General features: G+C 40.5%; 1 protein-coding gene across 1 annotated transcript; it reads right to left on the bottom strand.

Moving 5' to 3' along the window:
- Window positions 1–579: 579 nt before the first annotated feature.
- Window positions 580–18,345, bottom strand: Mrps31 (mitochondrial ribosomal protein S31). Its single transcript, XM_023705299.1, has 7 exons — window positions 18,169–18,345; window positions 15,437–15,721; window positions 14,301–14,459; window positions 12,405–12,542; window positions 10,147–10,223; window positions 3,463–3,606; window positions 580–895 (listed from the first exon to the last, which is right to left on the bottom strand). Exons 1-7 carry the CDS (start codon window positions 18,291–18,293, stop codon window positions 666–668), a joined length of 1,158 nt encoding a protein of 385 aa, XP_023561067.1. The 5' UTR covers window positions 18,294–18,345; the 3' UTR covers window positions 580–665.
- Between the last annotated feature and the right edge of the window lie 216 nt (window positions 18,346–18,561).

The raw sequence follows: 18,561 nt of genomic DNA on the forward strand, positions 1-18,561 counted from the left end.
CAATGGTCATGAACAGCACTGCAGTGGCTTGGATGTGTTTAAATGTATCCCCTAAAAGGTCCCGGACAAAGACTGGGTCCTCACTGCAGGTGGTGCAGACTTCAAGAAGCAGGGCCTAGTAAGGCCTGTTGAGCCACTCGGGTCACGTCCTCAGCAGGGACTCCTGGGAGCGCTCTCCTCCAGCCGCCCTTCCACACACTCCTGACCTTCACAGTTCCTCTGCTAGAGCTCCAATATGCCGTGAGGACTTGCAGGCTCCAAACTGCGAGCTAAATAAAGCTCTTCTCTTTGCACAGCAAGCCTGTTTCTGGTATTTTATTGTAGTAGCAAAAGCAAAACAAAACAAAACCCCAAAGGTCTACTGCAAGTACTTGGTTTCGTGAGATATGTGACTAATAATCACATTGTATTTCAAAGATGAACAGGCATTGAGTAAAACGAGAAAAATGCAGCTGCCCTAGCACCTAGCACTAAGCCTCAGAGATTATTTTGAGCCTGTGAACGGATATTTCTGCCCAGAAGGATCCTTTTGAAATGTCATACTTTAAAAACTCACATTTATATTAGTTAAGTCAGATGTTATCATTAACATAAAAACTAGGAGAATTACTTTATTTCATTATAATATCCATCTCCGACAGCTTGAAATAAAAATTTCCAAGGTCTTAGTTGAACTGTATGTTGTTTTCTTTTAAAATGTCTCTTTTTTCTTCAAAATAATTCCTGAACCACTCTATGTGTTCAACCTTCTGTTTAACACTCAGATGTGGGTTTTTCGAAAGGCCGCAAATCACCAGCTCCATGAAGTGGTGAATGGGCCCTTGTTTGGGGAAATCCTCCAGGTACTTATCCAGAAATATATGCTCATGAAATTCAGAGCCATCATCGTCAAAGCCTAGAAAATAAAGACAAAAAAATTAAAATTCTGAATATAAAACTCGTATCATAAAATTAACAGTAATGAGGTAATACTGCTAAAGGCATGTTAGATCTAGGCTTGTCTACCAATTTAACAACTGACTTTGGACAAATTACTTAACTCTTTTGAGCATCAGTTTCCTCAGGCATAATATAAGAATTAAAAGACTACTTCCTGAGATTTTAATAAAGATTACATAGACAAGCCTAGCATAATGTTCAACATAATTTATTGCTAAAGAATTATACCTAGGGCAACTACTAAGAAATACAAACTGTATTAAAAAGTATGTACATAACACAAGGTGGAATCATGAAAAAAAAAAAAGTTTAAATAGCATTTAAAACTGAAGTAAATGGGGAACTACCCGCTTGGGCCCCCCTCCTGTTCCTCTCTCGGACAGGAGCTTTCTTTCTCTCAATAAATATATTCTGCTCATTAAAAAAAAAAACAAAGAACAAAACCTGAAGTAAAGCAGGCATCACAGCACAGGTCTATATCCTAGCACTAGGGAGGCTGAGACAGGAGTCCAAAGCCAGCCTGGAATACATAGTGAGACCCTGTCTCAAAAACAAAAAAATTGGAAACACTGAACTAATACACAGTATGTTCCCCAAATGGAATCAGTAAAAGATAACTGGCCAAGCATGGTGGGACACTTTTGTAATCCCAGTACTCAAGAGGCAGAGGTAGGAGGATTGCTGTGAGTTCAAGGCTAGCATGAGCTACATAGCAAGACCTTGTATCAAAAAACCAAAACCAAAACCACACCAATCCCCCCAAAAATTCTGGGGGTGGGGAGAAGACTTGCTTCTTTTTATCTTATCCTGATACCTCTCAGAATACACAAACTATAATACTTTTGTTTTGTTTTTTTCCCCCTTAACTTTTTTTTTTTTTTTTTTTTTGCATTTTTTAGGGAAGGGTCTGCAGGGTGTTCAGGGTCTCACTACTAGATTGGACTCGTAGTGATCTGCCTGTTTATAGCCTCCCACGAGCTGGGATTACAGGCACACGTCACCTCGCCCAGTCTCAACTGCCATTTCAGCATGCCCTGGGACAGCAGGCCTGGGGATCGATCCCCTGGCCCCTGAGCCTGCTTGCCGGTGCTTTAATCTACTGAGTTATCTGGCTGGCCCCAGAAAAAAATATTTTAACATGTTAAAATATAGCATGCATGTACCATATGAACATTCATAGTAAGTTTGCTAAAGGGTTTGTAAGTTACTATAGCTTTCCTATAGAAAGTATTTTATGAAAATATAATACTAAAGATTTCTGGTATTTACGTTTTCATTTAATTTATTAATCCAAGCAAATAAAAGTTTACCAAAAATTTAGAAGATCACATTGATATCCTAATACCATGAAGGTTAAAATATAGACATTTCCTAAAACTATCCTTACCATAAAGGTAAATCAATCTATTTGAATTAAAAATGCACCTAGAAAATTTAATGACAATGTTTAACTCTGAAAATATAGGTGCTATGAAAGAATAAGTAACACAGTGATACCAGATTTTCCTTCTGGTTAGGAAGTTTAGAAAATATTCAGGGAAACAGATAATATCCCATTACCAACTCAAAGCATCTACACATGCAATCAAAGGTTTCAAAGCTTCCTGACATTGCTGCTCTGAGCAGCAGACAAGTACCCTGCATCTCACTGGCACAGCGGTTTAGATAAAAGACACCAACATAGGAGCTCAAAGCAACAACGGGGCTGGGGTACAGCTCCGCTGGGAGAGCACTGGCCTGCCAGGCAGAGGCCTTGGGTTTAGTCCCCAGAAAAGAAAGAAATAAAAGAGGGGGTGGAAATAAAGTCTTACAAAAGTTGCAATGTTCTCCAAATCTGAACTGTAATCTCACAGCCTGTATACTGTGTATTAGAAGATACCCAAAAGAATGCTCTTCTTAGCAACTAGAACACTACTACCTTTTGTAATTCTCAATCATAATTCTCAAAATCATAATCTTATTTTTATGATTAACTATCAAAATTAAGTACATTTTAAAAATTCTTTTTAAAAAATGTCAGATTTCTTCTAGGATAGCCTGGAGTATGTGTACATTGGGGTTCTTTGTTGTTGCTGTTTGGGGGACAGGCCCTCACAATATGGCTCAGGCTGGCCTTGAACTCAAGAGCAAATCGCCTCCTTTAGGCTCCTGAGTGCTGGAATTATAGTCATGCACCACCACGCATGGCAGTTTACACTACTTTGAGATTCACAAAAATACCCAGTTTCTCTATCTGTCTCTGTCTCTGTCTCTCTCTCCTTCCTTTTTATTGAGACACAGTGCTGCTATGTAGTTTAGGTAATTCCTGAACTCACTATGTAGCCCAGGCTGACCTCAAACTCATGATGATCCACCTGCTTCAGCCTCCTGAGTGCTGGGGTTACAGGTATGGGCAACAGTGACCCATGCATGGCCAATATCTAAACCCTAAAACTGATCCTCTTGCAGGATGGTGTGAATCCCTTTCAGGAACACTTGTCTCCCAGTCAGAGGGTGTGGCAACCCTCTGCACTGTGCACTTGCCTGCCTCATTGTTGATGGGGAACTCCCACAGCTTTCCTTCTTTGGTCCACTGGATCATTTCTTCAAGTCCATTCTGACAGGGCTGTTCACTTACTGTGGCTAACTGCTTTGCAAACTCCACATCCCAAAGGGAAGGTGAGGTCTCTGTACCAAAAACATTTTAAATAAACATAATGATACTAATGATTTAACAGTATATAATGAAAGGTCACCCTTTAAGAGCTAATGGTACAACAAAAATTATACAAAAACTAGAACTAAAGTAATGGCAAGCTTTAATTCTTTTTACTTGTAAACTGTGCTTTAATTTCTGCATTCAAGTAGAATGCATGAGATAGAAGCTTTCACTGTGCATCCAGAAAATAAAAGGCACATTTATACAGAGCTAGCTTATTCCTTAAAAAAGATTTTTTTGAATTAAATTAAAGCTAGTTTATCTTCAGTATAAAAGATTTTTTTTTTTTTTTTGTGGTGGTACCAGGGATCAAACACAGGACATTGTACTTGCCAGCAAGTACTTATTTATTTTTTTTTTGCGATACTGAGGATCGTACTCACAATCTTGCACTTGCCAGGCAGTGCTTACACCACTAAGCTATCTCCCCAGCCCTTTTTCTTTAGTATAAAATCTTGGAAGGTAGGAACAAACCCAAGATAATATATATGGTAATTTTCTTTTGAGACAAGATCTCACTATGCTGCTGCCCTTGAATTCCTTAGGTACCCCAGGCTGGCCTTGAACTCACAGTGATCCTCTTGCCTCAGCCTCACAAATCCTGGGATTATGAGTGTGGCCACCAACATCCAGCTTGTCCACATTTCTAAACTTGCACAGAATAGCACTTTAAACAAAGTAAATGGTCTTGTTTCAGCTTTTACTGTTAAGCATAATCCACATATGAATATTGACTAAAAATTTAATAATATATGAACTCATGAAGAATTCTGTTTTTTTTTTGGGGGGGGGGGTGCTACTAGGAACAGAAATCAGGACCTTGAACTTGCCAGGCAGTAGGCATTTATGCCACTGAGGTATATCCCCAGCCTTATATTTTTTCTATATTTTAATAATTTTATTGAGAAAGAAATAGCAATGAGACAGTTTCAAAACAGGTTAGTATGCACTGAAGATGGTAATCTGTAATAGTAGTTTCATGCCTGGAGTGCCTGTCATTCTGGTCTTCTGAATATGGGCTGCTTGTCATGACGTGCCAGTTGCTGCTGTGCTGTCTCTCGGGTAGATGATTGTTCAAAAAAAAAGGGGTGGTGAATGAGGGCAGGAGACAGGAAAAGGAATGGTGTGAGACTGTCCTGCTTCAAGGCTGTATATGGTGAGATTTTTGGACTTACATGTAAACATAAGAAATATATAATTTATTATGCCTATTTTTAAAATATATTCTAATTTTGAAATGTTTTTTCATCATATTCTGTAGGGACTTAAAGTTCAACATATCAATACTTGATGAAAAATACCTGTTCCATGTTATACCTAAGATGTTTGATATTCAGACAGACAGTGAAGTCAAGCTTAACAGCCTAAGTTGTATGGTAATAACAATAAGCTTGTCTTCTGGAGGGTCAACAACCTAAGTTTGCAGACCAAAATTAGAGAAAAAGGAGGGCTGCAAGGAAAGCCAATATTTTGGCCCTAGCCTTCCAAGGTCAATTAAGACTCAGGACATATGAGAACTTGTACTGTAACGTCATGTAACTTAGTAGTGTCCCAAATTTTCAGATCAAGGAGATTATGGGGCCAAAGAGGAATGTGATCAATGATGTAGAGTGTGCCTAAGGTGAGTCACATGGAGAGAAAACATTCTCTCAGGCTTTCACAGAGAGCACATTGGCCAAGCAATGGCCATGACTCATCCACATGGCTGACACTGACAAAGGTTCTACAATCTGAGATACAGGATCTCAGGATAAATCCTGAGGGGATTTCACTGACCTTATCAGACCCAAAAGCTACAACTCTTGTTGCGTAGGTCCTGCGTTACCTTGGTCTTAACCATCTAGCAGAAAAGTATAAAAACGAAGTAGAAGTAAAGCCATGGTGTTGTGTTGAGCTGTAGGGGTCAACAATTTCTGACATTGCCAGTCAAGCGGAAGACCCAATACTACTGAGGACTATTGGACTCTTTTGGAATATTTTGCTGAGTTAACACACCTATAATATTCAAATAACGGAACTGAACAAAAAAAGGGTATACAGATGAATGTCCATTTTATATCTGTATATTCAAAATGGTTAGGATAGATATATAGTTGCATTCTCTTAATGAATAGAGGGATTTGTTCTAATAGTGTTTGTAAATAGGATATCATGTCTGCATCTTGTACAGCAATTAACCACTAGGAAGAATGTATGCAATGTGTGAATTATTGAAACTGTCCTGCCAATTTGGTTTGAAGCTGTCTCATTGCTATTTGTTTCTCAATAAAATTATGGAGAAAAAAAAAAAAAACCTGGGGCTGGGGAGATGGCTCAGTGGAATAAACACTTCCCTGGCAAGTGCCAGGGCCTGAGTTCAATCCCCGGTTCCGTTAAAAAAAAAAAAAGGTTAGTAGTACAGTTATGATAATTTAACACATTGCATATTGTTGCCTTTGTAGTAGTTATTATTACTAGTACAAGATACAGACATGATATCTTGTCTAAACACTATTAATTCAAAACCTTCTTCTCACTGAATATCCCCAGCCTTATGAAGAATTCTGTACAAAAACACAAGTTACAGAAACCTGGGTTTTTATTTTATTATTTATTTATGGCAGAATGGGGGACTGAACTCAGGCCTTGTGCTTGCCAGGCAAGCACTTATTCTGAGCCATCATCGTGGCCCCTAGATCTGATTTCAAATACAGATACATAGATCATCATGACCTTACATGCTACAGCAGTGAGCTTTAATATTTGTATTATTATTATGCCAGGCAATTACTACTACCTTCTCTACTGGAAAGGGGGAAAAAAGGTTTTTTTTTTATTTAAAGGGTTTTTATAAATATGACTTTATATATGACTTTGATCTCCAAAGCCCAGTCTGTCTATTTTTATTTTTTGTGGTACTGTAGATTAAATCTCAGGCTTCCAAACTGACTGTGTCCCCAGGCCTTTTTATTTAGGGTTTCTCTAAGTCACTAAACTGCATAAGCTGGTCCTGAACTTGTGATCCACCTGTGTCAGCCACCCAGAGTGCTGGGATTACAAGCATACCCTGCCACCTGGCCAGACTGTTTGAGTCTGTCAGACAGGTCACTAATCAGCAGTGGCACATGGTAATGCCAGCTACTCCGAGGCTGATGCAGGTGCAGCACAAGACTGAGGTAGGCCTGGGCAACTTAGAGAGGCCTTGTCTCAAAATACCGTAAAAAGGGTTGGGGATGAAGCTCAGTGGTAGAGCACTTGCCTAGCATGTATGAGCCTTACACTCAATCCCCAGTAGTGGGGGAAAAACTAGTTACTTATATATATTATTACTAATGGCCAAATAAGTTAATTTAACAGGGTAATAATAACAAAAACAGTAAGGGATACTGACATTCACTCTGCGCTAAAAATTTGTTTTGGTAACACAAACTCATCTTTAGAATTTCGCTGTAAGGCATTATCATGTTGGCTTAATATCACTATCATATTACATGCTTTAATCATTCATTTACTTTTACAGTTTAAGCCATCTCTCTAGAAAAGGCCATATTTCTACCCCTCACACTTATGGGAATGTAAAATGGTATGACCATTCTGGAAAAGTCTGAGAGTTCCTGAAAAAGTCAGGGACTCAGCTGCTGTTCAGCACAGTCATCCCCCCTCTGGGCACCTACCCGAGGGAGAACAGCACATGTCCACACAAAGACCTGCACATGAAGTTCACACACACTCTATCTGTAACACCCAAAGCTGGGCTGCAATTTGAGAAAAACCCAAATGTCTGATAACAGAATAATGGATGAGAAAATGTGATACATCCAATTATACATTACTCAATTATAATTACTGGTATGTGCAATAGCATGGATAAATCTCAAATCATTATGCTGAATGAAAGAAGCCAGACACAAGAGTACATGCTGTGTAATTTGTGATTTCATGCATATAAAATTCTAAGAGATGCAACGTAATCAATAGTAACAGAAAGCAAATCAACAGTTGCCTGAGGACAGGCACTGCACTGAAGGATGTCCGTCCTTCTAATTATACTAGCTACACTTTTGTGCATATCTAATTATCCCCTCAAAATAAATTCCCAGGAACAGCATGTCTGAGTCAAAAGCATGGATCACATATGATTATTCTGTTGCCTGTTTACTTGCCCTTGCCAAGATTACTAAACATCCCAACAAGTGGCTCATCTATTCTCTCTAGGTAAACCTTATTTTGCTTCTTCTGATTGTTTTTATGAGCCTTTATATGCATGAACATGTCTAACCACACGGACTGGTAGGTAATTAACTAACCATATATACAATTTTATGCCAATGGTAAGACAAAATTAGTCTGACTATTTTTTATTCAGTGGATACTGACTGGAGTCTGAACTACATAGTGAGACCCTGTAATATGAAAAGAGCAGTGCACAATGGCTTAAGGTAAGTTTTCATATTGTTGTTATTTTTATATTTAATTGGGAACAAAAAAGAGTATCTTTAGACTATTCAAGTATAGCTTATTAAAACACAGCGCCATCGTTAACTTATTACATAAATTTGTATCTTTTCTTCAGAGTACTCATAGCAAAACTATCTTACACCTTTTGTTTTGGAAACAAAGCCTCATTAGTAACCCTATGTAGCTCAGGCTAGCTTAGGATTTGTACTCCTCCTGCCTCAGCCTCCCAAATGCAGGGATTATAGGTATGCACCACCAAAGTAGATGCTTCTTTTTGGGGGCAGGGGGTGACCAAGATCATCACACTGAGCTACATCTTGAGTCTTTTTTATTTCTTTTTGATACATGATCTCATCAAACTGCCCATGCAGAATTCAAATTTGGAATCCTTTTGCCCAGAGCCTGGCTTCTTACACTGGTTTTATAAAATACATGAAACTTCAGTGTTTGTAGGCTAGCTCATTTCAATTTTAGGGAAAAGTAAGCTGGTCTCCTGGCTGCTTATCAGGTGGGCAACAGCAGCTGTCTCGACAGCAAGCTCCTCTCTGAGGCAAGCTTGCCAGAGCCTCCTGGCAGGGGACACGGGCTTCCCTCCTGCCTGTACGTCGTGCATCTCCTTCTCGTCGTACACAACAGAATGCAGCTGGCCCCATTCAGGGCTGTCGTTCTTTCAGCTTGGGTTTCAGTTACGACGAGCAAAACTGACTGAACTACATTAATGCCTTTCCTTTACAGATACACATTTTATGGCTTGGTTTGTTCAGAAAGATTTACGATCTAAGGTAACTAATTCCTGTTATCTGTAATTCTCTTGCCTATGTGGTATAGGATATACAAACATAAATAAGACCTACGCCCTAACATCAAGGAGTTTGCTGAATAGTGGACAGATCAGATGTTTATATTAGGTAGTAGTTGTAAGACTAAATGAGCCTGGGCAATTGCTTTAGGAGGACTAACTTCTTTTTTTATAGTTTGTTGGGTTTTTTTTGTGCAAGGCCTCACTACGCAGCTCAGACTCACACTGATCCTCCTGTTTTCAGCCTCCCTAGTGCTGGGATTACAGGTATACACCACCATACCCGGACTCCATCACTGGCTCAGCACGCCTGGGGGCGGGGCCAGCACAGCATGTGGGGCCAGGGATCAAACCTGCACTTGCCTGGCACTTGCCCTGCACTTGCCTAAGCCAGCACTTAGCCCACTGAGCTATTTCACCGGAGAACTAATTTCATGTGCAATATTATTTCTACTAAGATTCTAAAGTTAATCTCCATTCTTCCCAACTATGTATTGTTTATAAGCTGGAAACCACATATGCTGAATTTCATTTATCGGGAAAGCAAATTTAATGTTCAGAAACAAGTTACAGTACTTGTCTCTCTCTTTTTTTTTCTTGCGGAACTGGGGATTGAACTCAGGCCCTTGCACTTGCCAGGGAAGCGCTTATTTCACTAAGCCATTCCCAGGCCCCTTGTCCCTTTTGATGAGACTTAAAAAGGAGAATTTGAAGGATTTGACGTCTTACTTTAGGAGAGGGCAAGAAGAGAAAAAAAAATATACGGTATACCTGGGGGTGGTGACACACACCTATAAACCAAGCACTTGGAAGGCTGAGGCAGGAGGATTGCTGAGTTTTACCCGCCTGCACTACACATTGAGACATCTCAAAAACAAACAAACAAACAAACAAACAAACCCAGAAACAAACCAGAGGACTAAACAGTCACTATATAATTTCAATAAGTTACTTCTACAAATTCTACCTCTTATTCCAGATGCAGTTGTCTAAAAGCAGATACCACAGCTCTTTGTATAAGAGCACAGTACTGCCCTGAACATAGTGCGTGACTGTTAATGATCTAGCCCAAATTAGTAGTGGCCTATCCCTCCAGATGGTTCCACTAGTAATACTGACCTCCAAAAGCCCCAAAGGAAGTGACATTTGAATGGGGAACCTGGCCAAGGCCAGCAATGTCAACAACTTCATTTGTAAGCAGGACCCATGCCAGTAACAAGACAGAATACCAAAATACCCAACTATTAGATATAGTGTTATTTTCTTAACAAACCTGTGAGAGGTGCTTCTTCAGTAAATTGCTTAATATCAAAGATATTAAGTCTCTCCCCTTTGAATAAACCTTTAAGACTAAAAATAAAAAAGAATGTATTTTAGCAAGATATTTATAAACTGTCCACAAAAACTGTATGATAAAAACTTTTTACATGAAATATTCCATGTAGAAATTAAAAGTAATTCCACAGACTCAGACCAGATATTTAGTAAATTGCCATGTTTTTGAGGCTCATAAGAGCACTTAAATTTCTGTTTCATAATACAAAGACAGTTAAAGCAACTTAATTTTCAAATATCTGAAACAATTACACTAATTTGCTATAATTTTTTTATCTTATAAAATTTTAGGAACAATGTAAAAAGCTAAAAAATAATTAAAATAGAAGCTATTAAAGTCTGACATTAGTCTTTAAGGGCTGAAAACACTATATTTAATTACAGAGCTAAAAAGATCACATTGATAAACCAAACTATGCTCTTCAATAAAGCAACCATTCTGCAGTTTAAAAATATTAACTTTCTTCACATAACTAGTTTTAACTATTGATATCAGCATTAATAGATGACTTCTTTTATACAATAATCAACTGCTTTATGTATGAATTCATATACATACTTGAACAGTTTTAAAACTGGAAGATTAATTTTTAAACTAACTTTATTTTCATTTCTGGATCAAATTACATTTCTCAAACTAACTGCAAAAAAATGCAAACAGTATGTTCAAATCTGAGGAAATTACTGCAAGCCCTGTGAATTTTTCCTCTGCTAGGTTCCCACATATGGTACTTATAAAACAAAGCCCTTTATGCCCCAGAAAGACCCTCAGTGCCGTGAATTCCTTCCCTACCTGACGGCCTCTCAACCGCATGTCAGTTAAACAAGGCAATAGATAAAAGTGACTCATAGTGAAGAGGCAATGCCTTGGTAAAGTAAGCAAATGCCCAAGGAATGTACTGAGAAAGAGAGGATGAACATTTGCTGAGCAGACTATCAGATAGCTGACACTTTTCCATTCTTCAAGAAAGCTAGATTTCACTTTCAGCATTTTATAGATGGGGAGACAGATTGATGGTGGCTGTGAAAGTTGCCCCAGGCACAGAATTATTCGGTTGCGGTGCCAAGATGCTGGAGCAAGTCAGTGTGACTCCAAAGCCAGAGCTCCTTGACTCAGTCTCTAAAGGAAAGACTCTGCCCAGGCCTGGTCTTCTCAGACCACCTTAAATCCTGCACACTGCCTCCAGGTTTTATCATAGCAGGGTGAACAGCTTGCTCTTTTCCCACTGCTTCTGTGTTCACTTTTATACAATGCATGCACAGAAATGCCCTTCTTTTTTTCAAGCTTTTCTCTTGCTGCTTTCTAATTTTTAAAGGCAGCTAAACATCAAGTCATAACATGCAATTGAGACGTAGCTGCATGGAATCCTAGAAGATTGATTCAGTTAAATATTTCCAGTAAACCTACAACTACACTTTCTACTTACAAATACTAAATCACATAAAATTAGTAATTCCAAAAATCATCCAGAGTCACAGTTAACCTCCTGAACTTCCTGCGTTAAATGCTGACTACCTTTCTAATCTTTCTACACAAATCTTTAATGTAATACCAGGAAGGAGTTAAGTCAAGTTCCTGGGATTCTACTTTAAAAAACATTTATGGAATACATAACATATTGAAAACATTCCAACTGTGAGCACATCCTGCTATTAAAGGTTAAGTCTTCCTAGTAAAGCCAAGTTAGTTTTTGTCAGAGCACGCCAGCTAGCTAGTTCTTTCTCTCCAACTGTAACTTTCTGGGTTTAAAGGAGAGAAAGGACAGAAGTTTTATGTAAATATAGGCTAACCTTCAATTGTATATAGATTTTTTATTTTTATGAAGGGTTTGACTAACATACGATGGAAGGTCAGATATAGAGATGTAAAGTACACACAAATATTCAGGATTAGAAACATGTTCAGAATGAAAAATGCTTCTCATAAGATGTTCATCTGTTCAGAATTCAGTCAGCTCCACCCATTCTACATCAGAGCCCCTCAGTGTGATAGGGATAGATGTAAGGAAGGCCCCATTTTGACTTATGTTGTAGGAAACTGTAGAACTATTAACCCCAGAACATCTTTCGCTCTCTAGAAAACATCCACAGAACACGAAGATGCATGAAAAGCACCCATAACACTCAATGCCTACAGCAATCATATGTACAAGGAATAAAATAACCTAAGCCCACTAGACAGCAAAGCCTGAATACCTTTTTTTTAAATCAGCGGTTATCTCCTGCCCTGCAGCACTGTCAATTTCTTCATCAAACTGAATCTGATGCTCTAGTCTTGATGTTCTAGCTGTAGCAGATCTGGCAACTTTCATATCTGATATAATATTACTGAAACTGAAACAATAAAAAGGTCAAATAAATTAGAAATCGCAGCCAGACAATACTAGTAAACTTTTCTTAAACAGGTGACACTTTATTTAATTATTTCACTTTTATGCACTAATACAGCATAAAAACTATGTTTAAATAAAAAGTACTGTCCTGAAAGTTAAACAAAAACAAAAACAAAAAAACCTACAGAAAGAAAGAGGAAAAACACAGAAACAAAGCTTTTGTAAATGGGGAGGAGATGAGGTTGAATGGAGGGTGGATAAATGAGGAAAAAACCAAATTACATCAGGGATGGGTACAAATTCTCTGTGATGAATATGATCATCATGCATATCTAAAATGTAAAATGTACCAACAAAATCTGGTTGAAATAAGAAAGAAACAAAATAAAAAAGTAAGTCCTTTATTAACATTCACTTAGGACTTACTTATGTTTCATTTTGAGGGTGGGGGTTGAGACAAGTTTGAGATGGTGAGGGATATGCAGTCCAGGCTGGTTGCCAACTTGCCTCACCTGTCCAAGTACCGGGATTACAGGCTTGTGCCACCACACCTGGCCCAGATTTATGTTTATTTCTATCTCTTAAAAATGTGATGCAACTTGGGAGGCTGAGCAGGAGGGCTGCCATGAGCTCAAGTCCAGCCTGGGCTACACAGTGAGACCCTAACTCAAAAAAACTTTTTCATTTAAAACATAGAAGTATTACATATAAAAACTATTACTATTCAGGAGTTGACAAGAAAATACTATGAGTATCTGTGTCTACCACATCAATACCTAAGTTAACAGAGAAACTTAGCTGTATTTACGTGTTACACTTGTTCAAATACAAGCAGAACAAGTTATTTCACTGAGTCCAGATACTGTATTTTAACTTCCTGATACAATTCTGATACACATATTAAGAATAGCTGATTTAAATCACTTCCCAAAATGAAGGGCTCGCCAGATAGCTCAGCGGACTAAAGCACCTGCTTAGGCAGAGTGCAGTGGCTGGGGTTCGATCCCTGGCATGCAGTGCCAGCTCCACCTCCAGGGCACACTGAGACAGCGATTGAGACTGGGTGTGGTAGCATGCACCTGTAATCCCAGGGCTTGAGAGACTGAAAATCAGAGGATCACTACAAGTCTGATCTATGCAGTGTGACCCTGTAGACCCTGTACTAGATACAAAATGAAGCAGCACTGCTACTTACTAGCTTTGGGCAAAGAGTAGTAAAAGTTGGCATGAAGTAACAAGAAATGAAAGGGAAAAATAGAGAGCTCAGTTCAAACTTAATAGAAAGGGAAAGAAATATGTCTGAAGATTATTACACTAAGCAGAAAACCAGCATATGATTTTACTAAGAAAAATTCTCAGAAAAACTTATTTATGTACTTATTTAAATAATATTAGTGAATTTGCCATTTATTTTTCAAAAGGGAGAAATTTTGACTTTCTAGAAGAAAAATCTAACCGTTTCTTAAAAAAATTGCAACCTCACTTAAGACATTTATTTATTTATTTATTTATTTATTTTTGCAGAACCGGGGATTGAACTCAGGTAAGCGCTTATTCCACTGAGCATCTCCCCGGCCCCAAGACTTTTAAACAAGAGATTTTTATATATTTTTTATTAACACATACCTGCTTTTTAAAAAATCCAACTGCTAAAATTCTATTTGCTGTTGCGCCTTCATCAGACACAAGCACAGCCCACTTCAGGTATGTAAGCACGCACGACGCACGGAAGCAGCTCTGACATCACTGGTGCACTGACCTGATCTTGGGTTTCCTTCCCTGCTCCCGGGACGCGGGGCCTTGCTCGTGCTGCTGCAGCCGCCTGAGCAGCTCTGACTTGGTCATCTGCTTGTCAAAAGGGAGAGAAGCTGCCACAGCAGACGCAGCTGCCACCAATGCTGGATTTGGAGGCTTATTTCTGAAACAGGAAGGGAGAAAGAAAGACAGGGACTGTTTACTATGCCACTAGCTTAGTGAAAGTTAAGTGATTTGGGGACGAGGACCTGCCACTCAAAAAAGTTTTCAGCGCTCGGGATGCAGCTCAGCGGCGGCACGCTTACTGAGCATGCACGAGGCTGCGTTTAATTCTCAGCATGTATCCACCCCTCAGAAAGCGCCTTTCAACTTCCATCAAAAGACTCTTCAAATACTAAACAGTGGTTTTATATAAATTTTGAAACACTAACCACATAAAAAAGCTGAAAACACTAATTTCTGGTCAAAAGAAGCCAGATAAGATAGTTATCAACATCTTAAAGCCCAACCTAGAAGAATCCTTAAGTGGAAAATTTTAAGAAAGTCTTTTACAGACATAACATCACATGACCTTCCAAACAAGACGTATCTGGCCAGGAACAGTGGCGCCCTTGGGCGGATAAGGCTGAAGGATCACCATGAAGTATGAGTTTGAGGCCAGCCTGTACTACCTAGAGACCCTGTCTCAAACAAAACAAAATAAACCAAACTACAAGATATATCTGATACATCTTAACAGCTTAAAAAGCCCACTAAAAAAGTCAGTAACACTCATGTAAGAGGTTGTGTGGAATTCTCAGATAACTATTCATTTCTTTAGATTGTACAGAAATAGTCTGTTATTACTCAAATATAAAACAACAACAGCATTCTTCGAATAATTATTAGGATCCCCATATTGACAACCTGATGGTTATTCTTTAATTCACTATTGCTCAGGGCCAGGGACATAACTCAGGGGCTTAAGACCCCACCTGGTACAAGGTCCTAAGTTCAATACCGGGTACAAAAAAAAAAAAAAAAAATTAATTCACTATCACTCAAGTACTCTAATTAAAAGTACTTTTACTAGAAGAAAAAAATCTCACTGGAGTCTCAAGATTTAGTTACAAAGTACATGTAAGTTGCAATTAAACTTACCGCTTCTCCAGCCCATCTTCCCCAGCTCTTCGGAGTTTTCCAATTTCAGTCTCCACACTTTTAAGTGGTTTTCGGCTGGGGGGCTTTGTGGTTTGTACATTTGCTGCATTTAATTCGACTTTCATGCCTTTAATAATGTTTAATAAGTTTTTTTTTGATTTCTCTTTTACAGCCTCTCGGCTCTCTGAAGGCCTTTTGGAAATCTCACCAGCTGGACCAGACTTCTCACCTTTCTTGCTACAGACCACACTGCTGGTACCAAAGTATCTCTGGACATATTTTGTCCTGGAAAGATGTATTAAAGAAAAAAGTTGTATGCAGAATGTCAAATAGTAAAGCAAATATTCAATAACTGTTTCTGCATTATTTTTAAACATTTTAAAAACTCAAGCCCTTTCTATTCGCCTTTCCACTGATCATCACAACAGCAACAACCTGCCGCACATTAGCGCAAACCACGTGCCTGGGCTGCGGAATGTAATCCAGGCACACCTTCCCGTGCCTTGAGCTGTGGTCACTGAGACCACCTCACCACCACCGCAGACGCACTATGTCCAGAGCCACACTCAAGACCTCTCCTCCGAGTCACATGGAGAGAAAACATTCTCTCAGACTTTCACAGAGCACCTTGGCCAAGCAATGGCTGTGACTCATCCACATGGCTGACACTGACAAAGGTTCTACAATCTGAGGTACAGGATCTCAGGATAAATCCTGAGGGCATTTCACTGACCTTATCAGATACAAAAGCTACAACTCTTGTTGCATAGGTCCTGCGTTACCTTGGTTTTAACCATCCAGCAGAAAAGTATAAAAGCGAAGTATAAGAAGTAAAGCCATGGTGTTATGTAGAGCTGTAGGGGACTCAGGTCAACAATTTCTGACATTGCCAGTCAAGTGGAAGACCCGATATTACTGGACTCTTTTAGAGTATTTTGCTGAGTTAACACACCTATAATATTCAAATGACGGAACTGAACAAAAAAAGGGGATACAAATGAATGCCCATTTTGTATCTGTGTATTCAAAGTGGTTAGGATAGATATATAGTTGCATTCTCTTAATGAATAGAGGGATTTGTTCTAATGGTGTTTGTAAATAGGATATCATGTCCACATCTTGTACAGCAATTAACCACTAGGAAGAATGTATGCAATGTGTTAATTATTGAAATTGTCCTACCAATTTGGTTTGAAACTGTCTCATTGCTATTTGTTTCTCAATAAAATTATGGCAAAAAAAAAAAAAAAAAAAAACCTCTCCTCCACACGGGCTGTCCATTTTTCACTCTGTACTGAATGCTTCCTATCAAAAACTTCTGTATCTTAAAACTGATACACTTAAAAATCTCAAACTTGCTCCCCATTCATTTAACATTCATGATACGCTAATCCTTAACTCTATTACTTGTCACCTTAGTACTGAGTCTCAAAAGCAAATATATTTGAAAACCTGTAACATATGCACCACTGCATGCTACTCCACCTCCGCCTTTGTCCCCGCTACTTGTCCCTGCTTCCACCTGTACTTTTCTTTTTTTATGAATTTAGGGCGGGGTCTACAGAGTATACAGGGTCTGACTATGTAGATCGGACTCGTAGTAATTCTCCTGTTTTCAGCCTCCCAAGTGCTGGGATTATAGGCACGTGCCATCAAGGCCAGTCTCAATCGCTGTCTCAGGGAACCCTGGGGGCGGGGCCCTGCTGCCAATGCAGGTGCTTTAGTCCGCTGAGCTGTATGGCCGGCCCATCACCTTTACTTTTCAAAACAAAACTAAACTAAAAAAAAAAAAAAAAAAGGCAAATATACTACAAAGTGTGAAGCTGGTGTGTATGTCACATAATGTTAGTAATAACAGTCTTGCTATGAGTTCAGGCTGACCTTAAACCTGCAGCGATCTTCCTGCCTCAGCCTCCCATGAGCTGGGATTACAGGCCTGCGCCACCACACTGATTCAACCTGTGCAGTTCCCACCTCCACCCAGCTGACCTTTCCCACTGCTGTCGCTACTAACTTGCTTCAGCACTGTATGATATCGAGTTGGTCCCAAACAGTTGTGCGTGGACTACACGCAGCGTTTTTTAGGTCTCCATAATCATGGAGTTCTTAGAGGGAAAACACCCAAACAAGTACACAATAACTTCTTCCAGGACTCCACACAGCGGTCCTGAGAGATTCTATCACACTTCACTTGCAGAAAGAATACCCCGAACCTCTCCGACGAGGACTAGATGTCCCCGGTTGCTCTCAGCTGTTACCTGTTGAGCGAGGTCCCTGCCACCTGCCACTGCCAGCCTGGGCCACCTGCCCCGTCTCGGCTGCTACTTCCTTACGTGCAGGGCTTTCCTGGGACTTAACACTAGCACCGACAGACCGGAAGGACTTTCAGAAATGACTTAAGGAGCAAATGAAGCCCCGCGGCAACGTCCTGGGAGGCAAGCAAGCCCCACCCCATCTCTGGAGCTCGAACACCAGCGCCGACGCGGCCGCCTCGCGGGACCGGAGCGCACGCCCACAAGGCGCCCCGGGGCGGCCTGTCCTCGCGGCGGGAGCCGCGCACGGTCTGGCCCTGCGCGTGGCACTTTAACTTTCTAGGCCGTCCCTCCCCAGATTTGAAGCAGAGGAGCCTAAGATTCTTTTCAGGCTGTAACACAGGCCCGAGGGAACCGGAGAGCGGCGGCTGCAAGGGAGGGCACGGGCCGTCCGAGGGACTGCGGCTCCACGGGGTGTACCTGAGCGCTCCGGGAGGAGCAGCGCGGGGCGGAGCTGCAGCCGCTGCCGACTCCGCGCTTCCGGAGGGCGCAGGGTGCGGGGGCAGGCGGCGAAGGGGCAGCAGCGGCGCGACCCTCCGGAGCATAGCGGGGACGCAGGGGGCGAGGCGGACGGCGCGTCCCGCTGCCAAACACGTCCCCGCGGTACTTTCCGTTTCCGGGCCGGGTGCGGGCCTCTCCCGTGCGCTCCGGTGGGCAACAGAGGTCCGTAACTGTGTTCCGGGTCGGCGGTGGCCTACCAAGCCAGCAGTCTGCACCGTAGGGGTTCCAGTTCCAGAGGTGAAGTGCACGTCTGAATTCCATAGGACCTGTAGGAAAACTGATCTCCGCCTGCCTGTCAAGAGCAAGGCCCTG

The sequence above is a fragment of the Octodon degus genome, unplaced genomic scaffold, assembly GCF_000260255.1.
Source record: "Octodon degus isolate 3935 unplaced genomic scaffold, OctDeg1.0 scaffold00216, whole genome shotgun sequence".
In the NCBI taxonomy this organism is placed as follows: domain Eukaryota; kingdom Metazoa; phylum Chordata; class Mammalia; order Rodentia; family Octodontidae; genus Octodon; species Octodon degus.